This window comes from Panthera leo, chromosome C1, assembly GCF_018350215.1.
Source record: "Panthera leo isolate Ple1 chromosome C1, P.leo_Ple1_pat1.1, whole genome shotgun sequence".
Classification (NCBI taxonomy): Eukaryota; Metazoa; Chordata; class Mammalia; order Carnivora; family Felidae; genus Panthera; species Panthera leo.
The window spans coordinates 62852071-62876167 of NC_056686.1; the positions used below are offsets into that span (position 1 = coordinate 62852071).

General features: G+C 35.8%; 2 protein-coding genes, 1 long non-coding RNA gene and 3 other non-coding genes across 6 annotated transcripts in view; 5 read left to right on the forward strand and 1 right to left on the reverse strand.

The window, feature by feature from the left end:
* ACADM (acyl-CoA dehydrogenase medium chain) overlaps positions 1-6265 on the forward strand; it is a 33365-nt gene extending 27100 nt beyond the window's left edge. Inside the window, exons 11-12 of the mRNA XM_042952231.1 lie at positions 3735-3983; positions 5458-6265. Of these exons, the coding sequence (XP_042808165.1) occupies positions 3735-3983; positions 5458-5529 (321 nt within the window). The 3' untranslated portion in view covers positions 5530-6265. The remainder of the gene's footprint in view (positions 1-3734; positions 3984-5457) is intronic.
* LOC122227611 overlaps positions 1-15739 on the reverse strand; it is a 36004-nt gene extending 20265 nt beyond the window's left edge. The window contains exons 1-2 of the long non-coding RNA XR_006206147.1: positions 14998-15739; positions 1284-1374 (exon numbers count right to left, since the gene is read on the reverse strand). This is a non-coding gene — a long non-coding RNA (uncharacterized LOC122227611). The remainder of the gene's footprint in view (positions 1-1283; positions 1375-14997) is intronic.
* On the forward strand, positions 15127-23770 carry RABGGTB (Rab geranylgeranyltransferase subunit beta). The gene is given in 10 exon segments (XM_042952232.1): positions 15127-15313; positions 15316-15359; positions 16437-16544; positions 17766-17963; positions 18533-18638; positions 19472-19524; positions 19608-19718; positions 20393-20518; positions 22443-22592; positions 23181-23770. Coding segments are annotated over 10 exon segments (1224 nt in total). The 3' UTR covers positions 23322-23770.
* LOC122229055 lies at positions 16199-16277 on the forward strand. The gene has a single exon (XR_006206915.1). It is a non-coding gene; the product is annotated as a small nucleolar RNA SNORD45 (small nucleolar RNA).
* Positions 16840-16923, forward strand: LOC122229056. The gene has a single exon (XR_006206916.1). It is a non-coding gene; the product is annotated as a small nucleolar RNA SNORD45 (small nucleolar RNA).
* On the forward strand, positions 18104-18175 carry LOC122229057. Its single transcript, XR_006206917.1, has one exon. It is a non-coding gene; the product is annotated as a small nucleolar RNA SNORD45 (small nucleolar RNA).
* Positions 23771-24097: the final 327 nt, after the last annotated feature.

Here is a 24097-nt window from a genome sequence, read left to right on the forward strand (position 1 = left end):
TCTGAAGCAGGCTCCAGGTTCCCAGCTGTCAGCACAGAGCCCACCGTGTGGCTCAAACCCACGAGATCGTGACCTGAGCTTAACCCAATGAGCCACCCAGGCACCTTTAGAGGTAATTTTCACACTCAGATAAAAATCTGAGTTCAAATCACACTGAAATTAAAATCCAGAGTCCTTACAATGGGCTTCTATCAACCACACTGGCCTTTTGCTTGTATTTAATTTTACTCTTCCCCCCCCCCCCCAAATCTACTTCCTCACTCATTTCACTAGAGAATCTACCCTAGTCACTCAATGAAAAATAGTATCTCCAACGTTCTATATACTAATCCCACTTGTTTGGTTTTTTTTTCATAGTTCTTAACACCACTCGACATTATATCATGTATGTGTTTGTTTATTATTTCTCCTAACTCACTTGAATGTGAGCTCCACACAGGCTATGGATTTGTTTTGGTAACCCTTATACTGCTAGTACTTAGGATATATTTCCACTATGAACTTCTATTTTATGCATTCAACAAATAGTAATTGAACACCTACTATATTAAAATACTAATAACTGGATGCTTTCTCTGTTCCAAGCACTATTCTAAGGGTTTTACATGTATTAACTCATCTAATCTTCACAGTACTGTGGAGTGGGGACTTTTAGTCCCATTTACCACATGTATAAACATTACATCCAACCTCATATATAATGGAAACAAGATTTGAACCCAAGTAGTCACTTAAAGAGTGTGTTCTTTTGCACACTACATGTGCTATTTCTGTGAAAGAAAAGAAGTTTGACATAGTCTCTGTGCTCAGAGACTTTGGAGATTGGAGATATGATACATATCTTAAAACAAGTATTAAGAAATAATACAGAGCAATATAAGATTAAATCTCTAAATGAAAGCTATGGACAGGGTTAGAGAAACCAAGAGGAGAGACTGTTGTGGGTGGGCCAGACACATTACAGGGATTCTGAGTTGTATTTAGAACGGTTTCTCAAAGCATAGGCTGAAAAGAAACTGAATGAGACTCATTGGGATTTTTTCATCCGAATCTCACAAGAGAAGAATGTGCTTCTTACGCCAGGTTGCCAAGGCTGTGGTGAAATAAGTGTTTCTATATATGGCCAGTGGAAATATAATTTGGTGTAACTTTTATGAACCATATTTTTGCAATATATATCAAAATTACCTAATTTTGGGCCCACAGTACAGTGGTTATCCTACAACTCTATTTCATAAGATAGGTATCTTTCAGATATACTCCATATGGACAGTATAACATACCTATAGCTTATTCATTTCAGCATTTTGTAGAAACAGCCAAATATAGAAACAACCAAGATGTTGATCATCCATACAGTGGAATACTTTGAAGCTATAAAAAAGGATAAAGAAGCTCTTTATGTATTAATATAGAAAGCATTCAGATTTATTGATAAGAAAAGCAAGGGGCGTCTGGGTGGCTCAGTCGAATAAGGTCTGACTTTGGCTCAGGTCATAATCTCACGGTTCATGAGTTTGAGTTCTGAGTTGGGCTCTGTGCTGACAGCTCAGAGCCTGGACCCTGCTTCAGATCCTGTGTCTCCCTCTCTGTCTGTCCCTCCCCCCACTCACACTCTGTCTCTATCTGTCTGTCTCTCTCTCACAAATAAACATTAAAAAAAATTTTTTTTAATAAAAAATAATTAAAAAATAAAAAATTTTAAAAAAGCAAAATGAAGAACCATCAACATAGCAGGCAAGTATATGTGTAAAAACGGGAGAGACTATGGATGTATATGCTTATCTGTGTATATAATATCTCTGAGAAGATGAAAACAGTTCATCTGTTTACCTCTAGGAAGGGGAATTAAATGGGGTTGGGGAGGACAGGATGATAGAAGGAAGAAAGGTTAAAATTCAAACTGGTGGATGGATTACCTCTTCAAAAAACAGTAAAAACTAAAAACAAAACAACTTGAAAGAATCATTGGCTTAGAAGAATGGGCACAATCAGGCAGGTAAGGGAGGATATTACTCTCCTTGTTCCACATATGAATTATTTACATTAATAATTGTCTCCTCTTAAGACTCAATTACCATGCTAATCTCAAGCAGCTTGTCACATTCTAAAGTAGTGTGTGTGTGTGTGTGTGTGTGTTTTAATACAGTAAATATAAGAAATTGAACAGCTTAGTTTTTTGTATGTTGTGACCTTTGGTTCATATTAGTCTGTACACAGTCTATAAGTTGTATGGTTTTTATAACCTCTTGGTCTTCAAAACCCATTTTGATGTTGCCTACTACAGAAAGCGTCTTCTTAATCATTTTAGTATTTTTGTTTCTGAATGCCTATAAGCCTTCTTTTAATATGTATTATTTTAAAGCATATGTTCTATTCCATGTTCAGTGTGGAATAATTTATGTTATACAGTGTGTGTAAAATTGAGTAATAAAATTGCTCCATGATCCCATTGTCCAGAGATAATTACAGTGACCACCTTGCTGTATATTCTTTGTTTCTATGAATTTATTTTTCAAAAGCTTCAACCATACAGTATGTTTGAAATTTTTACCAATCAATACATGGTGATGTATTTCTATCCTATACCATTGTGGCCATACAACTCATAGGACACTTACTGTCTTATTGAAGGTACTTGTCTTAGGTCTCCTCTTTGATTATGAACCTCTACTAGAGGGAGAATAAGAAGCATCTTTTATTTGTCTTTGTCATGGCACTTACTTTCCTCTGTCAGCATCTGATACACTGCCACATTATTTTTCACTGTATCTATAATAATGTTCTTTGAAAAGTCCCAGCAGGGGCACGTGGCTGGCTCAATCGGTAGAGCATGTGACTCTTGATCTCAGGGTTGTGAGTTCAAGTCCCATGTTGGGTATAGAGTTTACTTAAAAATACATACATAGATACATTAAAAAAAAAAAAAAAGTCCCAGCAGATACCCAAAAGGATACATATAATTTTCGTGGTATTTTGCAAAAATGCATAACTTCATTCCAGCTCTGAGAAAACATCAAACAAACCCAAGTTGAGGGACATTCTACAAAAAAACAACCACTCAGTGTTCTTTAGCAGTGCCAAGGTCATGAAAGACAAGGAAAAATTAAAGAATCCTAACAGCTTGGGGAGACTAAGAAGAAATAACAGTTGAAATCTTGGATGGGATCCTTGAACAAAAAAAAAAAAAAAAAAAAAAAAAAAAAAGGACATTGGTGGAAAACTTGGCCAAATTTGAACAAAGTTTAGAGTTTAGTTGATAATACCCTAGTAATATTAATGGTTAATATCCTAGTTAATATCCTAGTAATATTAATGGTTGATCATTACATTATGGTTAGGTAATATGTTACCATTAGAGGAGGCAGAGTGTAATTTTTTAAGTCTAATATTAGTTTTAAAGTTAAAACAAAAAAAAAAGTTCCAGGAGAAGAATGTTTAAAAAGTTTTTTTAGTGGGGTGCCCGGGTGTCTCAGTAGGTGGAGCATCCAACTTCTGCTCAGGTCATGATCTCACCTTTCTGGAATGTAAGCCCTGCATGGGGCTTGCTGCTATCCATGAAAAGCCTGCTTCGGATCCTTTCCCCACTACCCGCCCTCCCCCCCACCCCACCCCCCCTCGCCTGCCCCTCACCCTCTTGAGTGCTCAAGCTCTCTCTCAGAAATATATTAACATTAAAAAAAAGATTTTTTAGTTAACAGATACCCTTAAACTTTTTTTCTGTTTAATTCTAGCACCAAGGAATATCATTTTTGCTGGCTGAAATGGCAATGAAAGTTGAACTAGCAAGATTGAGTTACCAGAGAGCAGCTTGGGAGGTTGATTCTGGTCGCCGAAATACTTACTATGCCTCTATAGCAAAGGCATTTGCTGGAGATGTTGCAAATCAGTTAGCTACTGATGCTGTGCAGATTTTTGGGGGCAATGGATTTAATACAGAATATCCTGTAGAAAAACTAATGAGGGATGCCAAGATCTATCAGGTAAGGTCAAAAATGATTTGTTGTTTTTAGGTAAAATAATATTCATAGATGACAGAGCAGATTTCTAATTTAGGATTTTGTGCCATTAATAAAATAAACTATCATACATGGCTGTAAGCTGAAGTTTTTAAAACTAATTAACACAGAAGAATGTTACTTTTAGGTATATGCCTTAAGAGAGAACAAAGTAACAAAGTGAATGGTACAGACAAGTACATTTATGTCTGGGTCAGGCATCTTTGATTCTTAACATCCTAGCTAATCATAGTCTACTCTTTGCTCTCCCAGAAATATGCATATAATTAAAAAAAATTATTTTAGAGGTGTTTGGGTGGCTCACTCAGTTGATTGAATGTTCAATTCTTGATTTCAGCTCAGGTCAAGATCCCAGGGTCGTGGGATCAGAACCATGCTCAGCGTGAGCCTGCTTGAGATTCTTTCTCTCTCCCTCTGACCCTCTCCCTGGCTCGTGTGCTCTCTCTCTCTGTCTCTCTCAAATAAAAAAATAATAATAAATTATTTTATTTTGAATCTTGCTTGACAACTATTGAATTGATTAAAACCATATTTGGGAGGAAAACAACATGGAGAGACAGTGATGTAGTGGTTAGAAAAACTTAGAGATAGGGATAATTTGGTAAATAAAATATAAATGCACATGTTCTCCACATGTCGCTTAAGTAATTTTAACCCATCGTCCTCAGTATCCCTTCCCTTGCTTCCCTCTATCCACTACCAGTTATTTGGCAAATCCAGTCATTTGAAATCTGGAGGTAGAATCCTAGAATGTTAGAGTAAGAAGGAAATAGACATTGCAGCCTCTGAATTTAGACATGAAAAACTGAGGACCAGAATTTGTGCCTTATACAAAGTTACAGGTTTATCTTGTGAAACTGTCCCTCTCCTGAAGCCTATAATTATTACTGTTATCAGTCACTTATTAGAAGTTCATCTGAGAAGATGAACTGTAACAAATTTGCTAGGGTTTAAACTAGAAGTAAGGGCTGGCTACTAGGATTGTCTCAGTTAAAGCCAAATGTTCCCAGCATCTTTTTCTTTAGCAACTCTGTTCCTTAGGCAGCAAAAGAGAAAATCAGGTAGAAGAGTAAAAATGGAAAATGACTGAAGGGGACAACTGGCTAAAAACAATTCAGAAAAGTTGAATAAATATTTTTGCAACGTTTAACTTTTAGGTTTCCCAAACTTTTTGAAATGTTGATATCCTTTAATTTTTTTAACACTCCCAAAATTTTGGTAAATGACTTTTTATAATTTAACTAATCTTTATTTTAGAGAATTATGTATTTTCATGGGTTTCACAGAATCGGGTTTTGGAATCACTATAGACTACAGACCCTTTATATGGTTTCATTCAATTTGATGTTACAATGAAGCTTATACTACTGTTGAAAATATTGAGTAAATTATTCACGTATTGAAGATATTTCATGTACATCTATTTTTTTTCTTGCAGATTTATGAAGGTACAGCACAGATTCAAAGACTTATTATAGCCCGCGAACACATTGGCAAGTATAAAAATTAAAGAGATTGCTATAAAACATGATTAATTGTTGAGTAATTAGAACATAATCTACTATTTAAGATAAAGGGCTTTATGATATTTCTGGTAAAATTTTAAAATAATTGCTCTTACACTGAACCCATACTACTGATTCTAATACTAGCTTTCCGCTTTTGTTTAAATGACTTGTTTTTTCTCAAACAGGTTTGGTTTCACTAAAATTATGTGTTATCCATATACCACTGTACTTGAATTACATTAACCTAGAAAAGTACATTTGTTTTGTTATTCTAACCACTTAAAGTAACAGAAATTTTTTGGATTTCAATATTTTTCCAATTACATTTTTGAAAAGTAGGCTTATAAAAATATTCAGAATGTTCCAAAATTTACATTGAGAAAGAATTGTAGGATTTGGATGCCATCAAATAACTTACTGGTGACTTTGTAGACTTCATGGTATTCTACTGGAGGAGTTTATTTTGCTACATTTTGGAAAGTATTTGTTTTCAGTTTTGTATAGTAATAGTCAAAAATTTGATGTTCTTATTCTCTCATCATACAATGACCAGAAGTTATTGGAATCTTGTTTAATTCTGAGCCTACATGTCACTTGGCCTTATTTAAAAATAAATCAATAAAATTTGCCTTAAAATATTTTTATGATTCTTGATATCTGAGTAGCCTTTGGTCTGTTGTACATAATCTTATTTCATGTGTGTGCATTATGAAAAGAAATAAAATTGTTCAGTGCTTATTAGTGTCTCTGTATTCTTTCCTGGAAGTTTATTTACTTCATATAAAAGTGAATTTATGATTTATTTACTGTGATGAAAAAAAGTCATGCTTTGATTATGAACTGCATGAAGTTACCTACCCATTTTCACTAAATTATATTATTAGATATTTCAAAAATTATAAAATCATGTAAGAACGAAAGTTTGTGAATTTAATATTTCTTTGTAATATTAAACATCAAATGCTGCTAAAATATGTTATATTAATTGGAGTTTCTAACACCACTTCTGATTTTCTGATTCTGCACCAATTGGGCATCCTATAATTCAATCCTATTCTTACACTAACTGTGAAGAGTTACTGTCAAGATTTCACAGGTTTAAGGGCTCAGTCCCATACTCACTTCAGACACCAGTCACACGTCCTGGGTCCCTAGGCTATCCACACTTCTTTGTAATTTGGATACAAATGTAATTTGGATACAAATGGATCCCATGATCCACCCTTAGATTCAATAATTTGCTAGAATGGCACACAGTACTCAGGAAAAACACTATTATAAAGGATACAACTGAGGAACAGTCAAGTATAAGAGACAGATGTATAGGGCGAGCTATAAGGGGAGACACAGAGCTTTCATACCTTCTCCCGTTGCACCACCCTCCTAGTACCTCAGTTCTCCAACCTATAAACTCATAGATCTCTTGTTCTAGAGTTTTTATGGAAAATCTTTAGCCCTTATCTCCTCCCCTTAGGTCAAGGGTGGGGCTGAAAGTTCCCACCTGTATTAGTGGCTAGGGCTGCCAGAACAAAATGTTGCAGGCTGGGTGGCTTACACAACAGAACTTTAGTTTCTTACAGTTCTGGAGGCTACAAGTCCAAGATCAAGGTGCCATCTGGGTTGGTTTCTGGTGAGATCTCTTCCTGGCTTGTCGAGTGCCACCTTCTCACTGTGTTCTCACACGGCCTCCTCTGTGCACATGCATGAGGAGAGAGAAGGCTCTGGTGTTTTTCTCTTCAAATAAGGACACAAGTCTTATTAGATTAGGGCCCTACCTTTATGACCTCATTTGACCTTAATCACTTGTCTCACAGCCCACATCCAAATACAATCACATGGGGAAAGGTTAGGGCTTCCAACTGTTGAATTTTGTGGGAACACAATTCAATCCGTAATACAATCATCTGATTGCTTAATCTTTCTGGTGATCAGCCCCATCCTAAATTCCCATCTAGGGGCCCCACCTGAAGTCACCTCATTAGCATAAACTCAGATACCATCTTTTGTGTTTGTCATGAATAACAACAGATACTCAGCAAATTCAAAGAGTTTTAGGAGTTCAGAGCCAGGGACTGAGGGCAGAAACCAAACACATTCTTCTGTTGCCACTTAATTATAAAAATAAAAATCTAATCTTTTACAAAAAATATTTAAAAGACTGCTTTTTTCATGCTCAGTTATGAAATTGTACTTCAATGACAGAGATTGGTAAGGAGATTTAGAGACTTCCTGAGTATTACAAAGAAATTACAAGTTAAATAGAATATATTCCAAATGCAGATTTGAATTTATAATACATAAGTCCAAAAACTTACCTACCAATTCTAAACATAAAGCTTCTAGACCTATAAATGTATTCCAAAGCCATATGATGATAATGTTAATGTACCCTTGATTATAAATATTAAGCCATTATATAACTATCAATTAAGACTTTTTAGTCACTAGTAACACAAATGAACTTAAACGACTTTAAGAAAAAAGTGAACAGGGGCACCTGGCTGGCTCAGTTGGTAGAGCATTTGATTCTTGATTTCAGGCTCCTGAGTTCAAGCCCCACATTGGGCATGAAACCTACTTTAAAAAATGAACAAATGTATTTTAAGTACATTGAAGTGCCTCATGGATCAAAAGGGCAGGAATGAAGTGAGTTTTAGAAAGGGTCTAGAAGCCAAATAACTTTAGAAATCCATGCAATAATATTTTTCTACCTTTCAACTCTACTTCTGTCACATTTCATTTTTTTCTCGTTCTGTAGCCTAGCTTTCTCTGTTTCTTCAATCCTAAAATAGAACAAGACCTAATATTTATATATGTTAGATTTCCTACCACTTATATAAGCTGACTGGCTAGGGCCATTACAGCCAGGAGGGTAGGAAGAATCATAGACCATAAACATGATTGTTAGTTGCCTATATCTCTGAATTGATGGTTTCTGGAAAAGGCATAGTTTTGTAGCAGAGCTGGTATATTTCTGGCAATTTTAATGAATAAGGAATGTGCCATAGTCATCAATTTGCATAAAGGGAGAGGAGATTATACCAAGCCTTCTCTGGGTTTAAAAAATGGCTACTTATATGGCTTTTAGAATGACATCCACTTATTTTAATGTATTACCCATGATCAAGTACTACAAAAGGTCTTTGGAGACAACATTAAATACTACATAAGTGTCCAGTTTTTTATTTTGGCTCAGGTCATGATCTCACAGTTGTGAGATCAAGCCCCACATCAGGCTCTGTGCTAAGTATGGAGCCTGCTTGGGATTCTCTCTATCCCTCTCTCTCTGCCTCTCCCCTGCTCATGCTATCTCAAAATAAATAAATAAACACTAAAAAAAAAAAAAAAATCAAATCCTACAGGAAACACTTAAAAAATGTTAAAAATTTCATTTAACTCATTAATGAATGAGGAAATTAATGAGGTATTAAAACTGTCATAAGGGATGGGGCACCTGGGAGGCTCAGTGGGTTAAGCGTCCTACTCTTGATTTTGGCTCAAGTCATGATCTCACAGTTAGTGAGATCAAGCCCTGCATGGGGCTCTGTGCTAACAGCACTGGAGCCTGCTTGGGGTTCTCTCTTACCTTCTCTCTGCCCCTCCTTGTTTGCACTCTGTCTCTCTCCCTCTCTAAATAAATGAATAAGCATTAAAAAATTTTTTTAAACTGGCATAAGGGAGAATTTGAAAAACAAACATATAGGCAATTAGAAATGCTTAAAATTTGCTAATAGATATAAAACTGTTTAATATCTTATAGGGCAATAAAATCTAAAGGGGTCATCTTTTCCACTGAGCAGAAATCAACTGTAGTTCATTTACATTACTATCCATTTTCTATAATTTAACTTTTTTTGAGTTTACAGAATGGTAAAACAGACTAGTCAATAGGAAGACAATTATAGATACATAGCACTTCAGATACTACCCTCAGAATCCATTAGATAAAACCTACCACTCCACTAAATGGACACTCAGTAATTCCTTTTACCCATTTCCAAGTTTTTCACAGTGTTTCTTGACAGTTTCTTCCTTGTGATCATAAATAACCTGCCAAGGTTATTTTGTTCTAAAAAGGCAGGTTTCATTAGGTTTGGCCTGATTACTGCCACAGTGTTAATGAACCATGTAGGCCTCCTTGAATTTACTTTGTAAATCCAAAGACATACTGTGCTGAACAATTACCAAAGCTGCAGAATTAACTTCTGTCTGAAAGTTTTCATAGGGACACTCAGACTTTTAAAAGCCTCTATAATTTGCGATCTCAAGGCTAGATCTAGAACCAAAGTCAAGCAATTCTGCACCAGAGTTCTCAAGTAGTACCTAAGAATTTGAATGACTTTCTCTCCTCAGCATCTCCAAAATTTACTAAGGTTCCTGGCTTGCCCAAACGGGCCCTTCCTAACCACCTGTAAGACTGGAACCCTGTAAGCCAGTTACCAATTCCAATTTTACCAGGACAGCATTGTAAACATTGACTCAACATACATAGTCAACTTGTTTTTTTGATAATATGCTTGTCAAACCTGATTAAAGGAGCATTATTCTCAAATATGGCCTTGGTTACATAATTAATTTGCTTAATTATAAACAAGAATACAAAATCATGGTGTACCTGGGTGGCTCAGCCGGTTAAGCACCTGACTTCTGCTCAGATCATGATCTCATAATTCGTGGGTTTGAGCCCCGAGTTGGGCTTCGCACTGGCAGTACAAAGCCTGCTTGGGATTCTCTCTCTCCTTCTCTTTCTCTGCCCCTCCCCCACTGTGCTCTCTCTCAAAAATAAATAAATAAACTCAAAAAGAAAAAGATTCATTTTGAATACTGCCATAAAATGTAAGGAGATTCAGAAAATGTTTCTGAATTCTAGGGACTAGGTGGGAATCAGACACCATTTTAAACTTCCAGTTTACAAAAGCACAGTCCACTAAATTGAAGACAGCCTAAGAATTAAAAAGGGCTTCTTCATATACCCATAGAAACAGAACATTACAACCACATAACCAATATTCCAAACAAGTAACCGTGATTAAGTTCCCCTCCCTGGCTCATTCAGTTCTCTGTAACTGTTCTGTGGGATCTTGAATCAAGGAACTGCTTTCAAGAAGCTGTTTTTTTCCAAACTAAAGAGTTCTAGAAATCCTGACTGAGTCTAATGGTATGGTGTGAAACTTGCCTAAGCTATGCCCACTTGTAAGTCTGTACCCAAAAGACTATTCTTTGAAGTATCTATCAGTAATTTAAAGTACCTGAGCCTTTCCATGAGGCTTTGAGACTGTCCCTGCATGCACAAACTTTGGCCTGTAGCTTACAGTACAGCCTTCAAGTTAGCATCAGAGTAAATCAGAAACTATTGTAAAGTATTGTAAAGTAAAATATGACTGTCTTAGCTCAGGCCACTTTAACAAAACCATAGACTGGGTGGCTTAAGCAGCCAACATTTATTTCTTACAGTTCTGGAGGCTGGAAAGTCTAACATCAAAGCACCTGACTTAACTTCTTATATTCTCACATAGCAGAAATAGGGTGAGAGAGCTCTCTGGGGTCCCCTTTTTAAAGGGTATTGATCTCATCCATGAGGAGTCCACCTCTATGTGACTTAATTACCTCCAAAAGCCCTCACTTCCTAATACCATCACTTTGGGAACGAGGATTTCAACATATAAATTTTGAGGAGACAAAAACATTCAATCCATTGCAATGACTAAAATTGAAGATTATAGTTAATTACTATATCCGATAAAAGAATGGAAGTGAAAAGTCTCTATGAAAGCAAAGTGCGTAACTGTTTCACAAGACTTTAACCATTATTTCCCTTAAGGGAAACAACATTGGCAAATCTCCAGGGCTTTTTTATAAAGCACATAATTTTGGCCATTTTTATATTAACAACACTTTACACAAATTTAAGCTAAAGAAGGCTGAGTTGATCTGATTTATTTACTAACTTTTCTTATGAAGCTCACACAATAGTGTTGATAATTAAATATGGAATACATAAACTTTATTATTTCTAATATCTTTCTTTTTAAAAGGTGAAAGAACAGATCTCCTCCCCACCCCCCAAGAAATTTCAAAGATGCATTTACGTGTAAAATATAACCTGAAATTTTGATTTTTCTTCATTCAAGATTTGACCCTGGGAAGGTCATGATATCAGAGATGATTGATCATTTGATTAAGATAGGATTATAGGTGCAAAGAATCCTGAATACTGACAAAGAATACTTGGTTATATACTTAATTAAAGGACAATAAATTTAAAAAATAAGAATGTACTATAATTTGATTATAAGAAGTTTAAGATGTTTCTCAAATAAAAATCTTTTCCTTGTTTCTTTTTAATAATTAAAGATATGACACATAGAGCAATGAAAGTTTATTCTGGTTAAGACAAAATCTCTGCTATCTAGGCAGAAGGTAAAGATTAACCTTCTACCTTAGGGATTGATGGCTCAACCAAGGAAGCAAGCCCCTTAAAACTGACTGAACTTTGCCAAAATTGTAGCATATTCCTGTGTCTTTTCAGATGCAGGTACTACATATCAAGGCAAATAAAATTCACTTTCCTGAAATTGTCTTTCACTATGCTTTTTCATACTGTAGAACAAACTGATAATTTGGAACAAAACTGCACTTTTCTCTTGAAAAATAAAAACACATACATAGTTGTATTTTTCTGTAACGATTGCTACTATTATAGTTATACAGTAATCCTTATTATATTTAAAGAAACTAACTTCCCAGAGAAACCAACTCCTAGAGAAATGTGGGAGGCAGGTCATTGAGAATTGTTTGTCACATATCAATATTTCAGCAGATCATCAAAACTCATGAGCATTAACACAACTTTGTTCAGCTATACATATCCTTTTATACATTAATGCAACAAAAAGAAACATTTATTAACTTGACCCAAAGGTATCACTTACTACATAGCATATCAAAATAAGAAACAAAAGTATATAAACTTAAAATCAGGCTTGGTAATCAAGGGTTTAATATTCTATCCAAAAAACAATCTAGGTTTGCCATGATTATTAATTAACTCAGTATCAGTCCAAGGTTTTAAATTTTCTAAGGTTCGTAGAAATTATATAATTCCGGGGCGCCTGGGTGGCTCAGTCGGTTAAGTGGCCGACTTCGGCTTAGGTCATGATCTCGCGGTCCTGAGTTCGAGCCCCGCGTCGCGCTCTGTGCTGACCGCTCAGAGCCTGGAGCCTGTTTCAGATTCTGTGTCTCCCTCTCGCTGACCCTCCCCTGTTCATGCTCTGTCTCTCTGTGTCTCAAAAATAAATAAAACATTACCAAAAAAAAAAAAAAAGAAAAAAAATTAAAGAAATTATATAATTCCAATTTACAGTTGGAAAAAAAATTTCATTTTTTATTTTGTTTGCTTCAATCTTGTTTCATTGTTGATTCAATTTAATGGAAGCCAAATTTACAATTTTAAAGATCTTAAAATTTATGTAGGAGTTAAGTTAGCCAATTTGATCAATAAACTAATATAAAAAGTTTAGGAAAGGGGCACCTGGATGGCTCAGTCCGTTAAGCATCCAACTTAGGCTCAGGTCATGATCTCAAGGCTCCACTCTCTGCTCATGAGTTTGAGCCCTGCTTCAGGCTCTGTGCTGACAGCTCAGAGCCTGGAGCCTGCTTTGGATTCTGTCTCCCTCTCTCTCTGCCCCTCCCCCGCTTGCGTGCACGCCCTCTTTCTTTCTCAAAAAATAAATAAACATTAAAAAAATTTTTTTAAGAAGAGTATGCTTTTGTCTCCCTCTCTCTACCTTTCAAAATAAATAAACTTTGAAAAAAGAATATGTTTTACTTAACCCAATATACCCAAATATGATTTTAGCAATTTACTTTTTAAATTGTTAATGAGATATTTTACTTATTTTTCCTACTAAGTCTATGAAATAGGGTGTGCGTTTTATACTTTATAACACATCTCAATTCAGATTCACTACATCTCAAGCGTCCCATTTAGTTACATTACACAGCACAGGCCTAGAGACAGAGATGAACTTGTTTTTTCAAAATTAGGGTTTTTGTTTATTTTTGTAACTATTTTTCTTTGGGGGGGGGATATTTTTATTTTTTGAGGAGGTAAGATATACCAAATTTCAAAAGTACCAGCATATTCAGTGAAAAAGAAGCCTTCCTTAAATCCTGTCCCCAGCTATCCTCCTCCTGTAGGCAACTGCTTTTAGTAATTCTGTGCATTTACAAATACATCCATATATTTTCCTACTTTGTTTTCCACACAAATAGTAGCACAACATACATAGCTTGGCACTTTCTGTTTTTGTTTTCACTTAATGTATTTTAGAGATCTTTCCATAGCAATGTATGCAGAGCTTCCTCTCTTTAATGACTGCATAATGAATACAGTGTAGTTTATTTAACCTTTTGATGGTAATTAAGGTATTTGTAACCTTTTGCTAATAAAGACTGCTGCTATGAATATTCTTGCACATAGGTCACTTCATACCCAAAAGACTATTTGTAGGATAAGTATCTATAAATAGAATTGCTGAATGTAATTAAAAGAATCGCTAGAACTTATGCTTCCTACACAGATTTCCATTTTGCTGATTACACCCCTAGAACTTAGAATAATATTTGGCACATTCTAGACATCCAATAAATACTTGTTGAATGAATTTATAAAGTAGGAAGTGAGGCTTGTTCTTCATTTTTTCAGCAGTTATGGACTCAATCTGAATGTTACTTTTTGGATCTGATGCTTGCATTATTCTTACTTTGAGCATTGCTTTTCCCAGGAAGTGTGACCTCTCCCTCTCTTCCTTGGTTTCCTTCCCTCTACATCCCTCCCCGATCTGACTTAGAAGCAAAAGAAAGCTGGCGAAATCACATTAATATTTAGGGAAGACTTTTTAAGATAAAAAGTATTAGGGCTAGAGACAGTCATCACTTAATGGTAAAAGGCTCAACCCACCAGAAATATATGCTAAACTTACATGCATTTAATAAAGTAGCCTCAAACATACATGGGAGTATCAATGGAATTGCAGGGAGAAATAATGAAATCTACCATTATAGCAGATTCAACACTCTCAATTACTGATAGCCCATTATATTGATAGCCCACTGTGTCAGGAACTCTTCTCCAAATCGTTACTGAATGTAATAAATTGTAAGGGTATGGGGGCCAATATTTTCTAATGGGTGCTCAAAATGCCAAAGTATGAACGACCTAAGAAAGCACAAACGAAAACAGCTGCAATAACACCCCTAGCAAATCTGAATTTAGTGGAAAGCTTGTGATAGGAACATGAGTGTTTCTTTTTCAAAAGTAATTTACAAAACTTTTCAACTGTTAGCACTTCCTGAAGAAGAGAAGGGAGTAGGCGAGTGAGTCGCATCCGGTACGAAGGCAAACAGGAGGGAAATGGGAACATTTATTTCATTAACATTTACTCAAAAAACGTTTATTGAATACTTACTACGTGCAAGAACTCTACCAATTACCAGCTACTTCAGCTCTTCAGAGTTCAAAGAACGTCAAAATCAAATGATTTCTTAAAAGTAATTCAGATATTTAAACATTACTTAAAACTTTTAGACAAATCGAGATGTTTATGGGACGAAGAAACGGGCGCCAAAGATCTTGGGCTCAGGCAGCGAGGACAGCTATGAGCAGTCGGCGGGGTCCTAGAGCAGCCACGCAAAGGCTCCATCCTACAGGCGCAAGTGTGGTCAGCTATGCTGGTGCTCAGAAGGGACCTAAGGGGCGCTTCTGCGCAGGCGCGTGCCGCCTAACTCTCCCCAGGAACCGACCCAAGTTCTCTTTTCGGTCTCAGACATGGTGAGTGAGGTTGTGTTTTGGGTTGGTGCTCGGGTACAATCCGGGTGGAATGATACCGAGCGGCTCAGTTACCTTAGGGTATTTTCGCAAGTATTAGAGAATGGTTAGCTTGAGATACGGGCCTTGCAAGGTTTCTTTGGGGCTGGGAGAGGGTGAAGTATTACTCAGCATTTTCTGCAGATCTCGCGGGCTCAATTACGGCTTCTAATTTTATCTAGGCTTCTTCCTAAGAGGCAGGCCTCAAGGTCCGACGGCCCGATTTCTTAATCGCTCAAAAAGCCGCGCCAGTTGGTGGTTCCTGTTTACTTTCTTAATATTGTATGGCTCAAAATCTGTAGAGTCATTACTGGTATGCTCTCTTTGAAGATGTAAATTTTAGGTGGGATCTGGTGGAAATTCACTAAATTCTTTTTTGGTAATCTACGTCATGACCTACTTAACAATGAGGTAGTGCTGTCTCGATCACAATGAGCTAGGTCAGAAGTTCAGGAACTGGAGCAACGTCCTCATTTCCTGAGAGCTTGCTGCAAATGAAGAAACTAAGACTAAAAAGCTGGAAAAGATGAGGCTAAAGGAAATATTTCCTTGATAAATTGAATAATCTTTGGAGTGTGTAGAGGTGGCTCTGAAACCTGAATTTCTAGGATAAGTAAAATTTCATTAAAGAACTTAACTGCAAATTATACGCTAGGTATATATATATTTATGCTTCAGCTTGCTGCTACATGTAAACCTTCAGTTGCCCTGAATTGATAAGCTTGGATTTTCTGTGGTGTTTATTTTACTTAAAACTCTTAAGTGAACGGTAAGCAACAGCAGATACGGGTAATAATTTTTCGGGTCAATGATGAGCTGGCATGTATTCTGAATCCGAAGTTGATTATTACTACTTTAGCTCTAGAATTACTCTGAGACCTGAAAAATTACCCGAATCTTACCACGGCTTTAGTGCTTAACTGTTTCTGTGTGGCAAGATGAAATCAAAGTGAAAAATTCAAATGTATGTTGAATATACAAACTGGGGTCAAGTATTAAAATAAGAACAGTTATGAAATCACTGCTTTTTTGTTTTGAAAGGGCACACCGCAGAAGGATGTTACTATCAAATCAGATGCACCTGACACCCTATTGTTAGAGAAGCATGCAGATTATATTGCATCCTATGGCTCAAAGAAAGATGATTATGTATGTATATGATTTTACGTTGAAAATTTATTTTGAAGTGAATCTATAATGCATAAGCAGTCAGTAGGTCAGTAATGGCCCATGTTTCTTAAAAATGGTAACTCCTGCACGCCAAAGCACTGAAGATCCCTCTCTGAGGTGCATTCAGTGTGCCTTCGGACATCAGGTTGAGAGTACATCAGCATTAACGATGGTTCTTAGAAGATTTGGCAGACAAAATAGATTACCATCTGCCTAGATTTGTAAGAGGTTTGAGGTACAAAAGAGATTTGTACTTTGTGGGTATTACTTTCAAGGTCAGTGATGTGTTGGCATGTATTACCTGAGTATATGGCTGATGTGTAATAATACTTTAGCTCTAGAATTACGCTGAGACCTTGAAAAAGTCCTTACCCTAAGTTTCAAAACCTTGAATAGTTTTCCTCCCTGGGACAATCTCAGAAACGTTGAGTAACATACAACTCAAAGTAAATATTTTTCCAGTAGTATCCAGACAACAATTGAATTGACCATCTTGGCTAGTTTTGATGAATTTGTGACTTAAGTTCTCATAACCTCATTATGGAGTTGTTAAGGGCCATGTTTATCTTTTCCCTGGATGACTCAAGGATTAAGTCTTAACTTACCCCTGCCTTTTTAATCTAGTGCTTACCAACCTATTATTTAAACCCTGAATTTGGGTTCACAGCAAACTAAGACCACTCACCTGATTCAAAATTTTAGTATGTAATAACATCGGTGGACTCTCTACCAGTTTTTATTTTTCTTTGATGAGCTGCTGTTGGCTATTTTATCTTTTGCATGCTTTGGCCATTTTGGTTTTCAAGTAGTTGTATCAGTAACTAATAGGTAATAGATGGGCTTTGTACATATTCCATATATCAATAGGATACATGTCTAATAAATAACGATGTTAAGTACTCTGAAAGAAATATTTTCCCCAAACTTGAAAATGGTTGGTATATTTTTCACTTCTACTTCTGGTTGGCTCTTAGGAGAGATTGAAGTCCTGTTTGTATTGTCAGTCACAGGTGAATTTATCATATGCCTCTCAGATACTGTCCCCCCACCAAATTTGAGAGGCACAAATTTAAAATCAATACTGATGATGTTAGGATCAACTGAATTAAACAGTATGTGTGGTTAGTTAGCTTTGTATGTTCCATCACTTTTACCCTGCATCAGTTCAAACTGGCACATTAAAGTCATTGTGTATTTTAGGAATACTGTATGTCTGAGTATTTGAGAATGAGTGGTATCTATTGGGGTCTGACTGTAATGGATCTCATGGGACAACTACATCGGATGAATAGAGAAGAAATTCTGATGTTTATTAAGTCCTGTCAACACGAGTGTGGTGGAATAAGTGCTAGTATCGGACATGATCCTCATCTTTTGTACACTCTAAGTGCTGTCCAGGTAAATATTTATTAAAATTTAACAGTCTTGGCAGTGTATTTTCTTACTTGAGAACGCAAAAATTGGGTATTAGGAGTATGACAAAATTGATGTCTATGTCAAACAAGTTTCTCTTTTCAAATGAAGCCTGTATTCTACAAGGTCAATGATGTGATGGCATGTATTAGCTGAATCCAAAGTTGATGTAAATAGTAAAATTCCACTGAGACCTTGAATGATAAAATGTTTGTCTTTGTTATATGTAAATAATTTGAAAATCTCCAGGTAGAGTTAAATGTTGATTTTCATATTAGTGAAAATGCACAATTAGGGGTTTAAATAGTTAGTATATTTAAAGGTCTTAGAATGCTAAGGTATAGTTTGTGTGTAGGGGATGAATGCTTTATGTTACCAATTTGGGTTTGTTGATAAAGCCTATGGCATAATAGAAGATAGCCTGCAGATTTGCAGTATGCATAGACAAAAGGACATGTTTGCTTAACAATTTAAAGTGTCATTGAGGAAAACATCAGAACAAACTTAGCAGTGTTGAAGAGGTATTTACTTAACATGTTTTGTTTTTGTTACAGATTCTTACTCTGTATGATAGTATTAATGTTATTGATGTAAATAAAGTTGTGGAATATGTTCAGAGTCTACAGAAAGAAGATGGTTCTTTTGCTGGAGATATATGGGGTAATGTCATTCTAAGCCATGCTACCCAAAATAACCAATTTTAAATTCTGTTTTGGTGTTGATTGTAGTGATAAACTTTGTTGAAAAATTTTAAGTACAATGAATTGGAGACTTTGCTAATAATTATAAGGAGACTTTTAAGTTTTTGATCTTTTCAGGTCCCACTAAGCAGCTGGTCTAACTGAAGTTAAATGGTCTGCTGGAAGTTCCAGCATGCACTGTGTAGTTATATCAGCATACAGGAGAACTGGAACAGAGGGGGCCAGTCTAAAAGATGAGGTAGGTGAAATTTTTTTCCCCAGTATTTGGTGACTTTGTAAAGTTTTTTTCAAACTATTTACTGGCAAGGGAAAAATAGTCAAAAAACTTTACAAACTTACTGGATATTTGAGTGGAGGGAGGGAATAGTACATAGTACTATATTTGATAAATGTAGATAATCTCTGCTTTAGGGCTGAATACAGTGCAGGCCGGAGAGACCAGCTGCTTCATGGGATGTGAAAATCCACTTTTATATAATAGGGTAAGTTCATTGTCATTATTAGAAATTGAATAGTCCTTTTGGTTCTGTGTTCGTTATCTTCCCTTTCTGGGCATTCTAAGCAACTTCAGATAAATTGCTGTATTTTTGACAAAACTATTTTCTAGTTACTGGTTTCCTCAGAAGTGATTTTGCTTCAGATTTAGCTTTCCTCCTAGTGCCCAAAAAGTAAATATTAAGCTTGAACTCTTGGAAATTTAACCATGCAGTTTGTTAGTTAACCTGCATTATATATTAGGGTCAGGTTCCTCTGGTAGCACTTATGTTTTGATTTGATTCCATTTTCTTTTAGGAGAAATTGATACAAGATTCTCTTTTTGTGCGGTGGCAACTTTGGCCCTGTTGGTAAGTTTTGAATATTGTATTGGAATAATTAAGTGCCCATGATTATTCTGGAATCTAATAGGCTTATTTTTTTCTGTTTGTAGGGGAAGTTAGATGCTATTAATGTGGAAAAGGCAATTGAATTTGTTTTATCGTGTATGAACTTTGATGGTGGATTTGGTTGCAGGCCAGGTTCTGAATCCCATGCTGGACAGGTAATTTATTAATGTGGATTAAAATTGTCAACTTTGAAGGGATAACTAGTGTGGTAAACTGCTAAAATATTAATGGCAGTTTGTGTCTGTTGAATGTGAATGAAGTTAACTTAAATATACTATAATGTGGGATTTTACATAAGAATTGCTTAAATGCAGATAAAGGAAGGCATTTTTACAGTAGTATGTTCTAGCATCCTGTTCCCCACCTCTCCTGAACACCTATTTGCTTGTGCCAGAGAGGCTAATTGTGTTTGTAAAGAGTATTTGTACTGTTGCACATTGTATCTGTAAATAGTTGTCAAATAAAACTTGCTTTTTAGGGGCACCTAGCTAGCTCTCTGTCCATAGAGCATGTGACTTGTGATCATGGAGTTGTGAGTTTGAGCCCCATGTTGGGTATAGAGATTACTTAAAAATAAAATCTTGGGGAAAAAAATTGGCTTTTAGCCATGAAAAAATTTTGACAATAGTATTTCATTACAGAATTGGATCCTAGAATTAGTATGTTTGGATTTGTTCAGGTAGTTAGGTGATATTTACATGTTTGCAATTCTAACTTTTTAATAGAAACCAAGTTTTTAGACATAAATTGGCTTTTTACTTGAGTAGTTTTTATCATTATTGCTATTGAAAAATTATTATATACATGTACTTTATGTCTGTAATTTTAGATCTATTGTTGCACAGGATTTCTGGCTATTACTAGCCAGTTGCATCAAGTAAATTCTGATTTACTCGGTTGGTGGCTTTGTGAACGACAGTTACCATCAGGTGGACTCAATGGAAGGCCAGAGAAGGTATAGTTTCATCAGATATACTGTGTTCTAGTAACTTTATTATTATAGCTTTTTGTAAATTGTTAATGAGCTTGTCTTTCCACCCCCATTGAAAATTTCAGTTGTACATCCTAAAAAAATGGCCTTGGCAAAAAATTAGAGTTGAGATACTTATTAAGGTATCCATTTAAAAGACTCTTGAAGAAAAGATGTGTATGCTACTTTCTGATGCTGTCTTCAGTCTTCCCTATCCTGGAGTAGAATCTGGAGTAGAATCTGAGGGAAAACAAAAAAAATGGCAAATAACTCTTAGCTTTAAAGTATATTTGTATTTAGACTTAGTATATGAATTCTTAAAGGGTCTTTTTCCCTGTCCTGAAGGCCTTGTATTTTCCAGGGATAGAAATGTAGCTATTTCTTTAAACTTTTAGTTCTAGACCTATACCAAGGAAAATCAGTCATGCGTTAAAAGTTTTGTTTGTATCTGGGACCCAAAGAGGGCTATTGTGTTTAAATTCTTTTAATGTTTATTTTGGGGGGTGGGGTGGGGAGGCTACAAGAGAGGGGGAGACACAGAATCCGAAGCAGGCTCCATCCAGGCTCTGAGCTGTCAGCACAGAGCCTGATATTGGGCTCGAAATCACGAACTCTGAGATTGTGACTTAAGCTGAAGTTGGACACTTAACTGAGCCACCTAGGTGCCCCCCCCCCGCAAGGAGGGCTATTAAGTGAACACCTGTATCTTGTGTAGAAATCGCCATGTCTACTTACTGGGTGAAAGGACAAATAACTTAGAAAATCAATGATTTTTAAAAATTCTGCTAAAAGCTTTCATTTAAAACCTTTATTAAATTTTTTTAAAGAAAAACCCAATTTTTGACATTTTGATTTGGAGGGAAGGGAATCCAGCTTTCCTTCATAGTTTGCATTTCTCTTTAGTTATCACACATTCTCTAAATTGGGTCTGGAAGGGCCAGATAGTAAATGTTTTTAGCATTGTGGGACATACAGTCTTATTGCAACTACGTAATTATCCTGAAGAGCAGATTGTAAGACTTGTATTATAAAAACCGTTTATGCATATAAAATCTTTTGGGGTGCTTGCATGGCTCATTTGGTTAAGCATCCAACTTCAGCTCTGGTCATGATCTCATAGTTCATGGGGTCAAACCCCACGTAGGGATCTGCTAATAGTGCAGAGCCTGCTTGGGATTCTCTCTCTTCCTCTTTCTTTCCCTTTCCCTCTCCTTTTCTGACTCGTGCTTTCTCTCTGAAAAATAAATAATAAAGCTTAAAAAAACAAAACATTGTCTAGATAATGACTCAAAGACTGTAGCTAGCTGGATTTTTGACCAAAAATAATAAGGCATGGTGGTGCTTTTGTCTAGATCACTGTATTTTTGTTAAGCTTTGCTTGCTCAACATTTATGAATAAGGTAAGGGGTAGGGAAGTACCCATAGGTGGTTTCTAGCTAGTTAAGGTCCAGTGAAAAACCTGGATAATCTTGGACAATTAGAAAATGGGTCAGGGTGGGGATTGCCAGGAATCTACACTTAGTGTAGGAGAGCTTTTAATACACCTATGAATCACCCATTGATTTTGTTGAAATGATTCTTCAATTGAAGGTGAGATGTTCTGCGTTTTTTAAACCCAAGTGACCTATATTTTGAGGAGCTAGGCTTTAGACTGTCTTTAAGCAGGTATATCATAACATTAGCATAAGGGGCATTCTTTGCATATAAAATAGAGGTACAGGTATAGTTTTCACTGAGTAACAAAGCTCTGAAACTTTTAGCATGGGTATCTGTGGATTGAAATGTTTGTTTTCCAGTGATTATCTTTAATTCTAGAGATTATCTTTAATTCTAATCCTCCCCCACCCCATGTTTGGACTAGAGAATAAAATTGTGGCAATTCTCTTGTGGCTTTTTTTTTTTCTCCTAGTTACCAGATGTATGCTATTCATGGTGGGTGTTGGCTTCCCTAAAGATAATTGGAAGGCTTCATTGGATTGATAGAGAGAAACTGCGAAGTTTCATTTTAGCATGTCAAGATGAAGAAACAGGAGGATTTGCAGATCGACCAGGAGATATGGCAAGTATATTTCTGACATCTTGTTAGTTACATTTTCAGTGTTGCTTTGAGTTACTTTTATGTTTCCAGGCATTTCCAGGCATGGAAATGGGATAGTATGCAAAGTAGGATACCCTTCTGATAATTTTAATTTGAGAACAGATGTATAAAACAAGTGTACAGAAATTTCTTATCACTTGTCAAGAAAAGTAGTGTATGGTAAAGGTCCTGTGTTAAAAACAGAATTTGAAGCCATCATTTTTATTTTATACATACATATTTTTATTTTTATTTATTTATTTTTTTTTTTTTTTGATGTTTATTTGTTTATGAGAGGGAGAGGGAGACACAACAATCCCAGCCAGGCTCCAGGCTCTGAGCTGTCAGCACGGAGCCCAACATGGGGCTCAAATTCCCCAGCCGTGAGATATGACCTGAGCTGAAGTTGGACATTTAACTGAGCCACCCAGGCACCCCCATCACTTTTATTTTAGAAGAATTAAGCATTTATTAAAGTAAAATACAATGGGATCCAGTATAACTTGTTCAGAAGTAGAGTTTCAGAAGTTTTCATTTGTAATACTTTATAAATTCTTATTTTTTAAATAGGTGGATCCTTTTCATACTTTATTTGGAATTGCTGGATTGTCACTTTTGGGAGAAGAACAGATCAAACCTGTTAGTCCTGTTTTCTGCATGCCTGAAGAAGTACTTCGGAGAGTGAATGTCCAGCCTGAACTAGTGAGCTAGACAGTGAGACATTGCTTAGTATAGTTTTGCTATCTTAACAAAAGTGCTTATCAAACTTAATGTGCTTAAAGTGCTTATCAGACTTAAAAGCTGTGTTACTATTTTGTATATGAATATTAATTATGTACTTATACATAATGTAAAATAAAGATCTTTATTGTATCAGCTTTAGATTACCTTCTGCAATGCTATTATTCTGAGTACAATTATTTGTTTCTGCTTCAGTGTATTTATTTGTATGTTTCCTTAACAGCAAGCTCAGTTTAAAGAACTATTTAAGGAAGTATTGTGTTCTACTTGATTTTTTCCATGTGCTTCTTTCATGTTATATAATAATGGCTAATGTAAATTGGTCTATGTCAATGAGAATGTGAATATTAATAAAAATTGATAAACCCATCCATATATGAATTAAAAGATGCACAAGAATAAATGGCTTTTGAAATTTGGGACTGTTTCATAAGTTTATGGCTACTCTGAATTGGTCACAAAGTAATTTAGGTAAATGGTGCATTTCACCATCTTAGAGTAGGATTGCAATTTGAATATACTTTACTCTTATTTTTTATGATTTTATGTCACAGTGCCAGCTATTCCCAAGGAATTGTTGGCCTTCAAGGAAATGGAAGTTGATAGTTGCCACAATATTTTTTGAACCTGTATTTTCAGAAGCACAGATGAGTATTCTCTGTGAGTTTTACATTCTTGGTGAAAATGAAGTACGGAAGTTGAAATTTTCTCAAGCATGTTGGCAATATTCTATATTAAGAGTCCTT